At 41.2% G+C, this 17,500-nt stretch overlaps 1 protein-coding gene across 2 annotated transcripts in view; it reads left to right on the top strand.

The window, feature by feature from the left end:
* Positions 1–17,500, top strand: part of LOC143018223 (hemocytin-like) — a 184,722-nt gene that overhangs the window by 9,924 nt on the left and 157,298 nt on the right. For both annotated transcript variants that reach the window (XM_076173462.1, XM_076173461.1), the window contains exons 5-14: positions 8,328–8,458; positions 8,928–9,084; positions 9,481–9,713; positions 11,523–11,714; positions 12,099–12,313; positions 12,992–13,095; positions 13,864–13,991; positions 15,069–15,214; positions 15,955–16,117; positions 16,231–16,355. In XM_076173462.1, the coding sequence (XP_076029577.1) occupies positions 8,328–8,458; positions 8,928–9,084; positions 9,481–9,713; positions 11,523–11,714; positions 12,099–12,313; positions 12,992–13,095; positions 13,864–13,991; positions 15,069–15,214; positions 15,955–16,117; positions 16,231–16,355 (1,594 nt within the window). The remainder of the gene's footprint in view (positions 1–8,327; positions 8,459–8,927; positions 9,085–9,480; positions 9,714–11,522; positions 11,715–12,098; positions 12,314–12,991; positions 13,096–13,863; positions 13,992–15,068; positions 15,215–15,954; positions 16,118–16,230; positions 16,356–17,500) is intronic.

Raw genomic sequence — 17,500 nt, 5'->3', positions numbered from 1 at the left:
TCCTACTTTGCAACCGGTCCTTGAATAATCGCTTCTTCCCTTCAACAGCCTTCTTTCTGTTCATCATCCCGCCACTCACTACCATTCCTTCTATTCCCTCCCATCCTCCTTGTTCCACAAACCATCTTTGCACACCTTGTTACTCCCTTCTTGAAACAGCTCCCTTCTTCCTCCACTCCTACCTCCACTCTATTCTTCACCACCTCCCACACTTCTCTCAGTTTCTCCTTGCGCTCCTGCTCATTTTCCTTCTCATTAAACAGTTTACTCTAAGCACCTCCATACCTTCTGTCCTTTTCCTCTTTCTCCATCTATCCTTCACTCCCAACTTACTTTCCATCAAAAAATCATCTGATCTTCCCCCACTCTCTCCTTTAAGAACGTGGACATCCAAAACTCTTCCTACTCTTCTCCTGGATACCACTATATAGTCCATTAAATCCTTATCAACCGCTCTTCCATCCATCACCCTCTCCTATGTGCACTTATGCTTAACTTTATTCCCAAACACAGTGTTAGCTATCATCAACTCTCTTTCTAAACAAATCTCCACCATCACCTCTCCACTACGAATTTTCCTGGCACTCCACACTTCCAAACCATTCCGTCTATTGGTTCATCCCCTACTCTAGCATTGAGATCTCCTAATACTACTGCATTGACATTTCTCCAAAAACTCTCTATGCACTCATCTAAATCTATCCAAAATGCCTCCTTTTCCTCTATACTCTTCTCACTACTACGCTCACATGCATTTATAAAGATCCACATCTCCCTTCCCAGTTTTACCATCATCCACGTTAATCTTGATGAAACCTCTTTCCACTCCGCCACATGCTTACCTATATTTTCACTTACTAGTATAGCCACCCCTTTCCTTCTTCGTCATCTCTTCACTCCCGACATGCTTCCCACCACACTCCCAAACTCAAACTCACCCCTCCCTTTTAACTTAGTTTCAATCAATGCCAACACATCCATCTTTCTTCTCACAACCATGCTGCCTATTTCTTCCCCTTTACTCTTATCTGTACACATCCACGCACATAAAAAAAAGCAAAACTTAGAGTTCTGGTTGGAAACTCCTCCCAGACCCTCTTATGCTTTGATTTCTTGTAGTAATTAATCCTGTAGGGCTACAGAGAGCAGGATGCCTAGTCCCATCCTCCGTTCCGTTTTAGTCACCTTTTGCGACCCGAGTGGGAAGACTCGGTGGCAGTATTCTTTCCCCCCTACCACAGGGGTAAGCGAAAATGGAGATATGTATTCAAAGAAGTGGTACAAGACAGTATTAAGGGTGAGAGGACAGCATAACGGAGGGACGGTCGTGGTTCAATAAAAAGACATAATTTCTTCATAATTAGATATTTCCTCTATCACAGACAAAATTATGTGTGACTCTGATCCGTAGGGGCGCCCCATATAGATCCTAAAGTATTTACTGCATGCTACTGAACAGATTTTTACCGAACAGTAACATGCAGCCAATACCTTATATGGGAGTTAGTGATGGAGTTTGGGAAGGTATACGATAGGAAAAAAATGAAGGTAAATGTGGGTAAAAGTAAAGCGACGAATTGTACAAAGGGAGAGGATGGCAGCAACTTGGAAGGTTAAAAGAGAGAGGCTGGAGGGAGCGGATAGCTTTAGGTACTTGGAATCGCATGTGGCAGGAAAGGGAGGAGTGGAGGTGGAAGTAGATTGTAGATTGAGAGAAGTAAGTGCTGGGGGGAGGTAAAAAAATGTAACGAGAAATAGACATTTGGGAATGGATGCAAATAGATTATATAAAAGGTGGATTGTGCCGACAGCACTGTATGGGACAGAGACAAGGAATTTAAGAAAGGCAGAGAGGATTATTCTTTAATGTGTTCAAGATGAAATATCTTAGAAGTATGATAGGGGTTAGAAGGTTGAATAGAGTGAGAAAAGAGGAGATGGAGAGGAGGCTGGGGTGAAAAAAGGAGATGGGAGATAGGGTTTATGAAAGAGTATTGGGATGGTTTGAACTCATGGAAAGAATTAGCGAAGAAATATCAGTAAAAGAGGCGTGTAAGCCAGAGGTGGATGGGATGAACTTGAGGGGGCGACCGAAGATGAGGTGGATGGATGGGGTGAACTTGAAGGGGCAGCCGAGGATGAGATGGATGGATAGGGGTGAAAGGGGTGGCATTTTGTAACAAAAATTACTATGATTAAACAAACCATTATATGTGTTCATAAATATTATTTATATTTGTGAAATTAATGTTGCCACACACTGTGATAGCCTTTGTAAGGAGAAAGCATGTAAATGTAAAATGATTGTATAAATTTACCAAATGTTTAAATATTGGTTATTTCTATTCTACTTTTTCGCGGGTAGTAATATACTCGAATTCAAATATAATGAAAGTTTAATTCATCTCTTCTCTTACGGCCGAATATATCTTATTTCCAAAGGGCGTCTCCCTCTTCCAATTGATTTTATTTTTTACTTTCTTAACATTCTATTTGTGTTACCTTTTCCATTGAGTTATATTGATACGTGTAAATTTTCTCCGCAAATTCTATAAAAATTAAAATGATCATCATTTGCCCGCAGCTACGCGCAGGTAATTTGTGTAGTATATACATATATATATATATATATTTATATATATATATATATATATGTATATATTTATATATTTATATATATATATATATATATATATATATATATATATATATATAATGAATGCGTTGTTAAAGTCAACAGCTGCGATAGCATTATTCTTTTTATAGAATTTCTTTTCTATGTTGCGCACCAATGTACGGCAGTCTGGATGCAGCTCTCTTAGTAGGGTACAGAAGTCCATGGTATATTTTCCTCTAGACGTTTTTCGGCCTTAACTGGCCATCTTCAGGAGGTGTTAATTGGTCGAATTGTTGACAGAGAATGATTCTGCTCGGCCGCATGCTGATACATATCAGCGGGCAGCGGAGAGCTGAAACGTCCGCCCGCCAATCAGCGCACGGGAAGCGCTCGCTCTCTTCTGGTTGATAGTGATGTTTTAGGCTTCTGCTGGATATTGATAGCGGTCTTTTTGATTGTAAATGAGCATCGCTTCTGTCATTTTTAGTCTTCTGGTGTCGTTGAGACAACTGGGCGGTGTTTTTAATCTCTCGACCACTGAGACTACAAAAGTCTCGGAACTTGAAATCTACCTAATTTCTTTTTCAACCGAGACCCGAGTCCACCTGTGGGAGGAGGAATAACTTCGGTTAAAGTTTCTTTGGCTAGGAACAATGTATATATCTGTGATTTGGGATTTAAGGGAAGGGCTTTTTTCTTTAATGTAAACAGCCTCTAATATACATAATCGGAAGGTGTCTTTTTCTGATCGCTGAACGAAGGTGCCTTTGACCAGCATTTCTCTAGTCAGACGAATACCGTGAGATTTTTTCTTCTTTTTTTTTTGGGGTGGGGGCTTCGTCGGATAGGTGTAGTGTTAGGCGCCTGTAGAGGGCGGGGCTGCACAGTTCCCTGAAGAGCATTTATTCTCATAAACCAGGTTGCTACGCTGAAGCTCTGGAATGTCAGTTTTGGGGCTGTTTCTCAAAAGGAGGTGATGTGTTTTCTTATTTTTGTATAAGATTATGAGGTCCTTGTTGATGGTTTCTACACAATTGGTGATAATTTTCTTTAGAGCTCTTTTGTCTTTTTTGTACTGACTGTTCATGTATGGACGGTAGAACTGTTGTCTTGTAGGCGTTTTGGTATTTTTTGTTTGTTTGTTGTGGCATCTGTCAAACTGTATGTTGATGGTTTTGGAGATTTCGGTGTTGGAATAGCCACTGTTCACAAGGACCTGGGTGGCTCTTTCTAGTTCCTCATGGACGGTCTGCCAGCTACTACAATGTGTAAGTGCTCTCCTCATGTACGCGGAGATTGTGGAGCATTTGTGCCTTTCAGGGCACTCGCACCATCCATTGAGGCAAAGTCCTGGTTTAGTCGGCTTACAGTACACTTTTGTCTTGAATCTTAGGGGTTGCTGGTTTACTAAAATGTTGAGGAAGGGAAAACGTCAGTCTGGACTATTTTCTATGGAGTGAATGAGCTTCGAGGCCTCCTCCATGCAATGGTGGAGGTGCTGTAATTCGTCATCCTCTTTAGTCAATATGAAGATGTCATCGATATACCTGACGTAGATTCGTGGCTTATGGTAGTTTGAGAGAATGTCTCTCTATGCGTCCCATGAAAAAGTTGGCGAAAAGAACTCCTATGGGGGAGCCCATGACGACGCCGTCTATTTGTCGGAACATTCTGCCGTCTGGAGAAACAAAGGGTGCCTCCTTCGTACAGAGTTCCAGGATGTCAAATTTTGGTGGGGCGCCTTCTGGATAGATTTCTTCTAGGATGTACTGCTTTGTTCGGTTAATATCGATGTTAGTGTAGAGACTCTCAACGCCAAGGGATACTACGATACCCTCAGCGTTGAATCCCTTCAGGAGATCGAGGAAATTTGGTGGGGAAGAGAGGCTGTAGTCGCTGGGGGTGAAGGGACTAAGAAGGTCATTTAGTCGTTTGGCGAGGTGGTAAGTAGTTGTAGGGATTTGGCTTAGTATAGGCCTGAGAAGATTGCCAGGTTTATAGGTTTCAACGTTCCCGTGGCAATATCACAAGCCATAATCTCCTGTTAGGGGAAGGGGGGCAGTTTGGGTCCTCCAACTCTGACGTTTACTTAAGTGATTAATTTATTGGCCTGTTTCTTAAGGTCACTTATTGGGTTTCTGGTAATTAACTGGGATTTGCTGGAGTTGCTATGTCGCTGATTTTGGAGGTATACTCATCGGTTGGGATGAGTATAGAGCAAGATGCTTTAACCGCTCTTCTGATGGTAATGGAGGTATCTTGCTTAAGGGATTTGGCCGCTTCCAGATGTCTTCTTGTAACGAGGTTGCCCTTGTGGTGCTCACTTTCAAATCTGGTTCCCCTTCGGAGCTCTTCGCGGGTACTTTCGTCTAATTTCACCCTCCCTTTATCTGCAAGTTGGAGAATATTCTCTAGTACGGACTCAAGCTCGATCCGCTTAGCGTGAGGGAGGGGTTTGGAAAGTATACGACAGTTCAAGTACACGTATCTGTATATCTGTACATATATATATATATATATATATATATATATATATATATATATATATATATATATATATATATATATATATATATATATGCATGAGAAATCACATAAACTCGTGATTCTAAATATGCGGAAAAAAAACACCAAGGAAAAAGATAAACTGATGACCAAACGCAGGGGTGCCCGCAGGCGGACGCACCGGACGCACGTGCGTCCAGTTTGGACATTACAAGCATACAAGGTCCCCTATTCAAACATTTTTCCCTTCTAAAACCCTCAACTTTCAATGAAAAATGTAGATGTTTTACATACATTAGAAACGTGGTAAAGCATCAGTGTTAAAATTATGTATGCACTAGAATACATGTGGATCTATGTAGTATAGAAATTATAAAAAGAAGAAAACGCAAACGAAAAATGTGACATTCTGTGGACATATGCATTGTTGTCGGTTTCATGTGTCATAGAGACTGGTAGAAATGCAGAGTTGTTTAGCGACAGGATTTCCGCTTGTGTGTCTGAACACCGAGTGAAATGTATGCACGTGTCATGGTTCGAGTGGTACGTATTCACATGTGCTGTATCTCGTGGTATATGTGATTTTGTCGATCCTGGCAGCGGAGTGTGTACAGGAAAGCAACACAGTTGGCAGCAGATTTACAGGTTGATGAGAAGCACCCTCGGTCTATTTGTCGTCAGAAAAACAGAGAAAATGCCCCATCCACTGCAAGTGCAGAATTCTTTGAGAGAAACCTTCACAACCCTTTTTTGGATCACCTTATTGTACAACTCAATGAACGTATCTGGGGATCTACTAACAGGGTTAGAGCAGAAATGCTTTTGCCACAGAATCTTGCGAGTCTCTCAGAAGAAGACATACATACATACATACATATACCAAGGCTTTTTCCCCCTTCCAAGGGAGGTAGCCAAAAAGGGAAAGGCATAAAAACGCTCCCACCCATTTCATCCCGAAATACACTCCACACCCCTCCCACCCTTCCTCTCATCTGAGCACCTCCTGGATGACGGGTCATCCCTGCACCCTGCCCACCGCCCTGGGTCAGAAGCAGTGTCGCAAGACACAGTACATCCACAGCAAGGCCGCTTCATTTAATCGGCGACCCCCCTCTCCGTCCCCCTTTGCATATAAGGCGAGGACGGGGAGAAAATCCCTTCGGGCTGCGTCAAAATTTACTCACACATACTACCCCACCCCCCGCCCATTCCTCCTCATGCAGTCACAACATCATCCATATACAACCATTCTCCACTCACCTCTGTCTTCCGTCCTCTCCCTTCCTTCCTCAACAGACATTCCCCTCTTCCCCAAAGCCCCCTTCACCCCATCCATCCACCTCATCCTAGGACGTCCCCTCATGTTCACTCCCTCCACATCTGCCTTCCATACCTCTTTTACTAGTCTTTCTTCACTCATTCTTTCCATGTGTCCAAACCATCCTAATATTCTTTCATCAACCCTATCTCCCAAATCCTTTTTCACCCCTGTTCTCCTCCTCACCTCCTCATTTCTCACGCCTAGTAACCCCCACCATACTTCTCAGACACCTCATCTCAAACACATTCAAACTCCTCTCTTCTTCTCAGCAGTAATAAAAGAGGCATATTCTCCATTCATTAGACTTCTTGATTTGGATGCTGAAGTGGAAAGGTGGAAGTGGAGACATAAGGATGGTGGTCCTTTGAAATTAGAAGAATGTATTCAAAGTACAAGATACCTCTATCCAAACCTGAACAATATTTTTACAGTTCTCTTAACCATGCCTGTCAGCACTGCATCTGCTGAGCGCAGTTTTAGCACACTTAAATGGCTTAAGTCATACCTAAGATCCACTATGGCTTCTGATAGACTAAGCGCTTTAGCACTGTTGCATATTCATCAAGATGTTGCTATTAACTATGAGAATGTCTTACACAGCTTTGATAGTAGTGGACATAGACGTATTGCATTAGCATTTCAATAAAGATGGTTTGTGTCATTGTGTTTGAATTTATGTGGTTTAATATGAACAAAAAAAACATTCCCACTGACAAATATAATGTAAATTTACGAAGTCATGCTGTGTTAAGAGTAAGCCAGAGTAGATTTTGGTGAAGAATTTAATGAATATCGGATACATAATACATGAAATAATAGAATATAATTTTTGTACTATCCATATGATATCTACATTCTATTGGCATTATTATTACAACTACTATATATGCATAATATTGTCATAAACAATTACTGTATGTAGTTGATAAATATATAAAATAAACTGTTTTATAACTCATTGAACCATTCATTGCATATTCAAGTCAGGGCAATAGACTACTATACACCGGTACTTATGTTTAATGAAAGATACACAATTACATTAGTTTTCCCCTCAATAAAAGGCTGCAATTCACTTCTAAAATTAATGGACCTAAGTATGTCAAAAAGGCAACCAAAAAGTGGCAAAAACTCAAAACATTTCCGAACCCCTCAGGTGGATAAGCTTCGCTTGGTTGTCTCCCTATAGCCCTTTATACCTTGTGCGTCCACCACAAGAAAGTCTGTGGGCGCCCCTGACCAAGCGCTTTCGTCTATTCAGACATCCTCAGGGTACATGTACCTTGAAGATGTCTGAATAGACGAAAGCGCTTGGTCATCAGTTTATCTTTTTCCTGGATGGTTTTTCCACACACACACACACAAGCAAGCACGCACGCACACACACACACACACACGCACACACACACCCACACACCCACACCCACATATATATATATATATATGTATATATTCAATATGTATGGAGATCTGGAGTCGTAGGGGGGGGGGAATAAACACCAGACTCAATGAGGGAGGTTTATTGCCCGATGTTTCGATCTTAGTCCTAGAACCTCCTTCAGGGGTGTGATGGAATACAGTGATCAAAAGTTCTTAACATTGCCCCCCCTACTGCAACTGGGAAAGGGGCTTGCGCCGGCGATGCTAGCCAGGTTCCCTCTTAGTCACGTGCCAACGAGTACAAGGCAATGGAAGCGTCCACAAACAAGAACTCACAAAAGTTCTCACGTACAATCTTGAATGCATTTTAACCAACTCATTCACATGTGTTCACTTACAAATTTATGTGTGTATGAGTGAACATATTTCCCTGGCAAGAACAGAACATTGATTCAATTTTTCTCACCCTGTTACATTTGTTGACTTGTGTCCTTTACTTTACAGCGGATGCCGCTACAGATGCAGGCGTGGATTTGCGTTCACGTCTGGTGAGAGTATATTGTATTCCACTTGCCACAATGGCGCATGGATCATTGCCAACTACGACCAAGGAGCCAACTTACCCGTTTGTGCCCGTAAGTAACAAAGGGATTGGGTAAGATGAGGTACAAGGAAGGAATGTTAAAAGGAAATATTGTTACAATGTCCATCTTCGTTCAGTCATGCCTCCCACATACTCGCACCTAAAGTACTATCAAACAAAATGTGCAAAATCTCCTTACTTCATGGCCTTTTATATGATCTAGATTGCCTAAAGAAGTAAATATATTCTATGGTTCTAATATCTGTTTTATTGTATGTAATTGGCTGTTTCCGATAAGTCTATCACAAGAAATACCATGCGAGGACGAATCCTTTGTTACTACGACGTTTTGCTTTTTACAGGTTCATCAAGGTACAGTACTTGATAAAACTGAAACAAGCGAAAAGTCGTACTACAAAAGGTCCATCCTCACATGGATATATTTTCCTATATATATTTTTTTTTCTGAAAGAGTTTGTTCAGAGATTGGGCAACATATCTCAGTATTGTTTTTCTTGCAGCTGTTTGCCAGACCCCTTGCCAGAACAATGGAATCTGCGTCCAACCTAATGTCTGTAGCTGTCCACCAGAATTTGAGGGTGATCACTGTCAGTATGGCAAGGCTGAGCCATGTATGGAACCTCCACCAAAGGTTCCAAACGCCAAGATTAGATACAGGTAAGATGGTGGTAATAAAGGGAAATGGGTTCTATTCCAGAATCACACCAGCACATTTTCACTTCCTTTTCTTTTGAAATATCTATTTTCGTTACTATGGAATGGTTACTTTAAGTTAAACTAGGTTAGGTCAGGTTAGGTTATTCAGTAACAATAGTACAATGATATAGTAAATTTCATGTTAAATATCCGTGCTTGCGTGGTTCTCGAATTTTACCGAGAAGTGATTGTGAAGGGCGTAGTTGTAGCGGAACGTAACGAATCTTGAGTATTTCATATGAACCATTTCCTCTGTCCTCATATACTTTTCAATTTTTTATATATTTTTTTTTTCATCTCGATTTTATCAATATTAGCGCAAAGTTCATCCTATACCTTGCTTAAAAACACCCACAGCACAACAAAGGGTACGGTGGAATGTCTCGACGGATTCAAATTAGCGAATGGCGCAGCAACGATGGAAGTTGTGTGTAAAGACGGCGACTGGGTATTCCAAGATTACGACTTCACCAAGGGCACCCCGATGTGCGAACCAGTGTGTGACCCAGCGTGTATGAACAACGGAAAATGTGTGGCACCACACCATTGTCTTTGCCCCAAGGAGTACGCTGGAGAATTCTGCCAGTACTGTAAGTATCAGCTTCACGCCTTCCCAGACCTATCGTTTAATGTAGTTGGGAGAAAAAATAAATAAACGAATAAATAAAATAAAATGAAATAACAACGCATACAAACATGCCTATACACATACATGTATACATACATAATCTTTTGATATAGAAAAAATAACAAACGCAAGCATACATACATACATACATACGCACGCGCGTGATGACCTTGATGTTTCTTGGTGATGAGCTAGACCTGAGTCGAAATCTCATAAGATGATAGACACTTATGAATTGGATGGGATGTTCCACCTTGACACCCGTCTCATTTATTGGGGCTAAAGGGGTTATGGCACTGCTTCCACAGGCTTCACCAACGCTGACCGTTGGGAGTTCGTTTGAATAAAAACGACTTCGGTCACAATATTCTATTTTTCAAAATTTCCAAATATCAAAATATCTTTCTGTCATATAGAGCAAAGTTGAATGATGAACTAAGATGTTATAAACCTATAGGAATGTTAGACATACTGCTGAAATGTTCTTAGAGAAGTAGATTTGTGTAAGCGAAGTCATAGACAAGTTATTGAAATGGAGGTTGGAGGCAGGGTATGTGATGACCCCAACAACAACCTATGAATTTAACCGTCCTTTCAATGCCTCCACCGGCGACGAACTGCTACCGTTCCTGCAACTTTGTCTCTTGTCTTTCATACACGATCTTATTCTTATCCTCTTTAACTTTCATAACTATGAGATCAGATGTACGACACAAGGTATTGAATCAGTGATCAATGGGTGGAGACAAAGAAACAGACCCTCACAATAAGTTTAGTTCATAGTTAAGCAAAACATACACGCATGAACTAAACCCTAATTTTCCAGTGGTTGGAGGTCGCTAATTTATTTGTACAATTTGCCAATTAATTTGTACACGCGACACAAGCGAGTTCATTTGAGTAGAAACGACTTAAGTTACAATAATTTATTTTTCGGACCTCCAAATATCAAATCACATTTGCTTCATATATTGGGAAGCTGAATGAGGAACTTGGAGAAGTTAAACCTGTAAGAATATTAGACACATTGTTGAATTGTCCTTAAGGAAGTCTAGAATACTGTAAACGAAAAGTCGTCTTCCAGGTTTTCAAATTCACAACATTTGACGAGAACCTTGAATATGAGAACGGCGTTAAACAAACGGACAAGAGGTGTGTTAGGGGGATAATCTTTGTAAAACTACATTTTCCAATTGGTTGTCTTAAGATAGTGGTTCCCAAACCTTTTTTGGCTGCGACCCAAATCGAGATCTGGTGAAGATGTGGCGACCCAAGTATCAAAAAGCAATTTAGTTTAGCTTAGTTTGGTTTTATGCGTAAGTGTAGGGAAGCTTTTGATTGAAATTATTTTTTTCTAACAAGGTCTCGCGACCCATTCTTGAACACTTCGCGACCCATAGTTTGGGAATCGCTGTCTTAAGAGGAGATTAGATAACTTTATGGATAGGAGTGACAGGTGTTAACCACTTCAATACGAGTCAAACTCTCGCGCGCATCATCGGCTGCCATATGTACGATGCATCACACTACTCACATTATAAGATATAAAGTCACTGCTGTATTACTCGTTCTCTTTTACTCTTAGTAATAATTAACACAGAAAACATGATCAAACCAATTCACAGAAACCGGGGGTAACTCATGTACAACTACAAATATATGTATATATATATATATATATATATATATATATATATAATCAAGACGCCTACACAGGCATCCTCGTGTACCCACTCGCTCCTCATGATACCTCGTGTCTTGTCTTCCGTAGCTCGGGATCAATGCAACCCTTCTAAACTGACCCATGGCGGAGGTTACAAATGTTCTTCGAGTTCTACATCCTACACTTGCGTTATCACTTGTCCGAAGGGCATCGGCTTCGAAAGTCCACCAGCAGAGAACTACGTCTGCCTTTACGCCGACGGCTATTTCACACCGACGGACATCCCAAAGTGTCACTTCCGTGAGTTATACTTTTGATGTATGTACTGACTGTGTGTGTGCGTATCCGTGTGTGCACGTGCGCACGCGTGTGTACGGATACGCATGACTTTTCCTGATTCATTTTAAGAAGACTGGAATAGTATATGCTAAACTTCCTCTGTAATCACCCAAAGTTGACCCCACGTTTGATCCAGTGTCTTCTGCCAGTAGTTCTATTCCCATTTGTCCTGTATCAATTCCAAAATCAAATTAGATCTTATATTTTTTATTAGCCACAGTGTACTTTAGAAATATATCAAGCATCCTATCAGAGCTACACTTTTTGCGCTCCCTCTCTAATCAGCACAACAGACAGAACAAAAGAAAACTAGCCTAATTTTGATTTCCTTCAAATGTCCTTCAGCTGAGGGAGTGTCCGTGCACTGGGTCGGGAACGTGGGCAATGCCTCCTTCACATCCTCTGGGTCCTCTCTTCATGGGGGCGCTGTTGGATCCATCGGGGGAGCCACGGTCACCGAGGGCAAATTTCACGGCATCGGGAGCTTCTTCTTGGACAGCAACATCCACCTTGAGAAAGCGGCCTTGAACTTTGGTCTGGAAGACATTGAGGTTTTCAAGGTGTGTACCTTCCGCCAGGAGGTTTTGCATGATGAGTTCTGTGTTGGGTGGCAATGAAAAACACCTTCACATTGATGAAATATTGTATTAAGTCACCATTCGATACATTTACTACAATATACAAAAGCCTGTTTACACTTTGAAGGTTAACGACAATGCTGAGCCACGCTTCGCCATCAACTCTGATTTGGCGGCAAAACTCAAAAAGACGCGCGTGGGCTCATTGGGTCTTACATTGTACATAATTACATTACAATAATTCAACAACATATCAAATACACAATGACAAAATTAAAGGGTAACAATAAACCCAATGGTTACTAATACAATAGGGAAATTATACGTCGATCATCACAGTTCGAAATGTTATCACTGGACTGTGTCCTCAGCTACAGCTAAGAACCTCTCGACATGAAACAACATTTCACACTTAACTTTGTATATGTCTGATTAATAAAATCATATATATTCATGTAAACGCATGCACACATGTACATGTATACATATATATGTAGTGACTTATCTACTTATTCAATTCCTCGCCTGCCCAAGTATCTACCTACTATCTACCTATCCCCCCTGCATGCATATGTGCGAAGATTCACATAATGCTAGAGTGTTTGTCTTCAAATTGTCTCTCTGAAACGATATTCCTTTTTCTTTTCTGACGGTGTACAGGACCTTATGGGCCAACACAGCGCATCGCGAATCCGAGCCCATGATACAATATGTCGCATCTGGTCTGATTCTCACTACCAGACCTTTGATGGTGGCTTATTCAGGTAGGTACAGATATTGTTTAACGTATTGCCACCTAATAACTAATGGCTCGACCGCAATTAATCGAAAGAGAATTGAGAGCTCATTCGCTGTGGGAGGGGTGGTATATAATTGAACAATCTCGCTTAGAATTGACACTCTCAGTAAGTTGGCCAAACGCTCGACATTTGTCGGAGCATTAAAATCGCCCAATGTTTGCCCAGTGGATACCGTGTCGAACTCTGGTGGTCGTGAGTTTGACTCTCGGTACCCGCTGCGTGATTCTTATGTTGGTTCCTGACAGCCCTGGCCAGGGTGGGAGGCGACCCAATGTCGGGAAAAAAAAAAAAAAAAAAAAAAAAAAAAAAAAAAAATATATATATATATATATATATATATATATATGCATATATGTGTGTACACACATATATATATATATATATATATATATATGCATATATGTATGTACATATATATATATATATATATATATATATATATATATATATAATAGTAATAATAAATGAATAAATAGGGGCTTGCAGCAACTAACAGTGGGAGTGGGTCGGTGAGTTTGTCTCAGCAAAATTCGAAAAATGCATTATTGCACTGAGCAAAGCTACTTAAGTTGGTTTCCGAAGTAGGTTACTTCTTTAGAAGGCACTTTTGGCCTAGAAAGGTAAGCCGATACTGCACGGAGCATTGTCGTTTGCGACCTGGACGTTTTACAAATGAAAATAGTCTTCCTGGTCGCTGTAGAAGATGCTTACCTCCTTTTCTTCCTCCAACAGCTTTAAGGGTAACTGCGAGTACGTCCTGAGCAGGGACTCCAATAATAGGTTTACTCTTCTGTGGAGTCCGAGTCAAGAAACAATCACACTGTACCTCCTGGGGGAGAAGTACGTCGCCCAAAAGTCACGTGAGTATAATGTCCGTTTTCTATGGGTCGATTCTCACCAACCACTGTGAATTTGAATACCTGGAAGAAAACTTTGGTTACGGTATTCTAGATTTCCCTAAGAACTTTTCGACATTGTGTCTAATTTTTGTAAAGGTTTCCCCTTTCCTAGTTTGCCATTCAGTTTTTCAGTATGTGGCGCAAAGGTTATTTGACATTTGGATATTCGAAAAGCAGAAGATTGTAACTTAAGTCGTCTCTACTCAAGCGAACTTACAAACGAATCTGCCCACTGTGAAGCAGCCTTAAGATTTTTCTTTTATGGGTGAATAGCCAGTGACCCTCCCTAGCCCCCAACTAAAATTCCAATATACTCTTGATCGAACCTAACCGCCGGACACTCCTCTCCTCATGGTTTTATGGTTTCACTATGTCACTTGGATGCTCGCTGGACGAGTGGGTTAGAGCGTCGCTGCTTGCGGCGGAGGTCGAGTTGACGACAGTTCAAATCCTGCCGCCAGCGAGTTGGACCAAGGGTATGGTTAATCAAATTTCACGCTACAAAGTTTTCTGTAAGGGGCACCACACTTGCCCCCTGCTTGGGAGAGTCCGCGACGTTAAATCGAATCACTATGCCACTTTAGAAACCTTCCTTTTATTCTAGACCAGTGTTTCCCCAACTTTTTCAGCCTTCTGAAAGCGTACTATTTTTATGTATGTACTATGTATCGCTGATACATTATCTTAAAATTTAAAAGAGCAATATTTTTTATTATTGTTTATTAATGTTTATTAAAAAGATTGATTTGATCATGTATTCTAATGAGAAGGAAGTGTTTACTCTTTTGATACGGGCGAATCAATACGCGGGTCTATGTGGCTGAATGTACATACAGTTGGACCCTCCATGACCACCCAGAAAAAGGCTCATGACCCTTTTGGGGACTCTTTTGGGGACTCTTTCTCTAGACTGTCCGGACCCTCCATCCATGACCTTCAGTTTGGGAACCCTTTCTCAAGAAGACTGTCCGTTCCGTGGGTGAGGGGTTTTGCATAAAAGAAATGTAAAATCATTCAGTGCTTGTACTCTTCCTACAGGAGAAACTGGGGATTTGGCCATACAGTGGAGAGGGCAGACCCATCTCTTGCCCTTCATTGGTGGAGAAGTTGTGGCGGAAGTGGCCGGGTCGTCCTCCATCATGCAGGTTACTTCGGTGGGCCTTAACATCTTCTGGCACTCCACGGTGAGGTTCTTATTTTCTCTCGTTCTTCCTTCAGGAAGGAGGAATTTAGGTTTAAGAAGGAAGCAGACAAGAAATGGTTCACCAACAGTGTGGTTAACGAATGGAATAGAGTTAGTAACCATGTAGTGAACGCTGAAATAGTTGGTTGCTTTATGAGACGATTGGATTACTTAAGGGATAGGGATGTAAAGTGGTAAGGGACGTGGAACTGTCTAGTGTAGGCATTATGGTCTCTTGCAGTCTCCTCCATTCTTATATTCTTATATTCTTAAGAAACCATCATTCCTATGCTTTCACCTGGTACTCATCAAATTAAGGCACAGTTTCTTGCACATATTTTTATACAATGTGTGAGCCCTTTGGCAACACTATTGAACATCCATAATGGTCTACGTAAATAGTATGACAGACTTTCAAAATAGCGAGGCCACGAAAAACGACATCAACATCAAAATTTGAATAGATGACCGAGTTTTTTTAAGCTACAAGTTCACTAGTCAACAGAATGGCTGGATTACAACGATTCAGTTTGATTTTGTCCAATGTTGGAGTGTAACCATAGCTTAAAACTACGATTATAACCATTCTGTTAACTATTGTAACCGTAGCTTTAATCACTACTATTTTGGAGAAGAAATGCAGATAACTGTACCTCTCCCATTCCATCTACCTGGCGACCCTCAGGAGCCTGGTCATAATCTAAAACATATGTACAAACAGTCCCCTTGTGTTTCTAAAAGGGCTTGCTTGAAGTCGTCGAAGAGGCCTCCTTGTGGAACTCCACCATGGGTCTTTGCGGCAATCCGAACGGAATACCCGGCGACGACTTCCTCTGCGTGGACGGCTACCTGAGGCATTCCGTGAAATCTTTTGTCAAGAGCTGGGTGCCCGTTCTCAATGGAGGTAACGTGAATGAGACTTCTCGACCGGTGTGACATAGTGAAGGTTATTTCTTTTTCCCCTCCATGGTTACTTCCTACCTGTACATTTACATCCTCTCTGTCTTCTGACAACAGCTCAGTGTGAGGATGACGTTGATTCAGAGCTCGCCTGTTCAAACGAAGGATCTAAAGGGGCAACGAAGGCGAATAGCATGTGTAGTCACCTCTTGACCAATCCGGTGTTCGAAGAATGCAGGAAGGTGAGTAGAGGAACTTCGGTGTTTACGGGCAGCCAGAGCACACCGGGCAAAGGTGGTGGCTTCGTTCGTAGCTGAACGTTTCCCGATTTTTTATTTTCTTTTAAGGTGTAAAGAGCTGAGAAGTGATTTTGTTATTATGAGCGTGTCGAAATTACTACATACATACATACCTGTACATACCCCCCATATATATATATATATATATATATATATATATATATATATATAATATATATATATATATATATATATATATATATATATATATATATGACAAGAGAAAAGACAAATGTATGGCAAGAGTGGTATAGGTAAATCCAGGAAGGAGCAGAAGTACTTTATTCTCTAACGTTTCGACAGTCTTCTTCATTATCTCTCTGAAGAAGACTCTGTCGAAACGTTAGAGAATAAAGTACTTCTGCTCTTTCCTGGACTTTACCTATACCACTCTTGCCATACATATAAACATATATATACAGACAGTAGAATCTCGATAAACCGAACCTCGTTAAACCGCATTTCGGGTAAACCAATCCTTTTGTGCCAACCGAACTTCCCTCGGTAAGTCGACCACACGTTCGGTATATCCGACGAGTTTGAAAGCCGACCGAATATGACATTGACGCTTGGTGTGTGTGTGTGTGTGTGTGTGTGTGCGCGCGCGACCAAACACAGCTCAATGTGTGGCAACACACCATCCCTTGTTTGGGAGTGCAACACAATAAAAATATTTTATTTGATGTACCTTATCATTTATTTTACATTAATTAAGCAGTGTACCACGATTGATGTACCGTAGAAAAATGAAAAGCCACCCATTTTAGACATTGTAGGTTGTAGTACTCTACAATTGGAATTGGTGGTAAAGGAAACTCGGGCGGAGTTCTTGGCTTTAATTCTCCAAGTTAAGTTCTGTCTACAAAATGCACGGCAAGCCCCCAGCAGGCTCGGAGGATTGCCAGAAATATATTATATACATATGTACAGTTGCCATGTCATAGGAAAAATTAGCAAGGTTTCGTTGCCCGGCTTAAGCGACTATTGTATGTCGACAGCGTGAGGCCCTTTGACCTACACCGCTTCAGTTGTTGTCTAGAAGGCGAGAAGTCCGTGTATGCAGGTTTTAGGGCGTCGCTTGACCCGAG

Source organism: Oratosquilla oratoria, chromosome 34 (genome assembly GCF_046742065.1).
Source record: "Oratosquilla oratoria isolate Oo_2021 chromosome 34, ASM4674206v1, whole genome shotgun sequence".
NCBI lineage: Eukaryota > Metazoa > Arthropoda > Malacostraca > Stomatopoda > Squillidae > Oratosquilla > Oratosquilla oratoria.
Note: the sequence above shows the minus strand (reverse complement) of the source record. Positions and strands in the feature narration are given on the sequence as shown.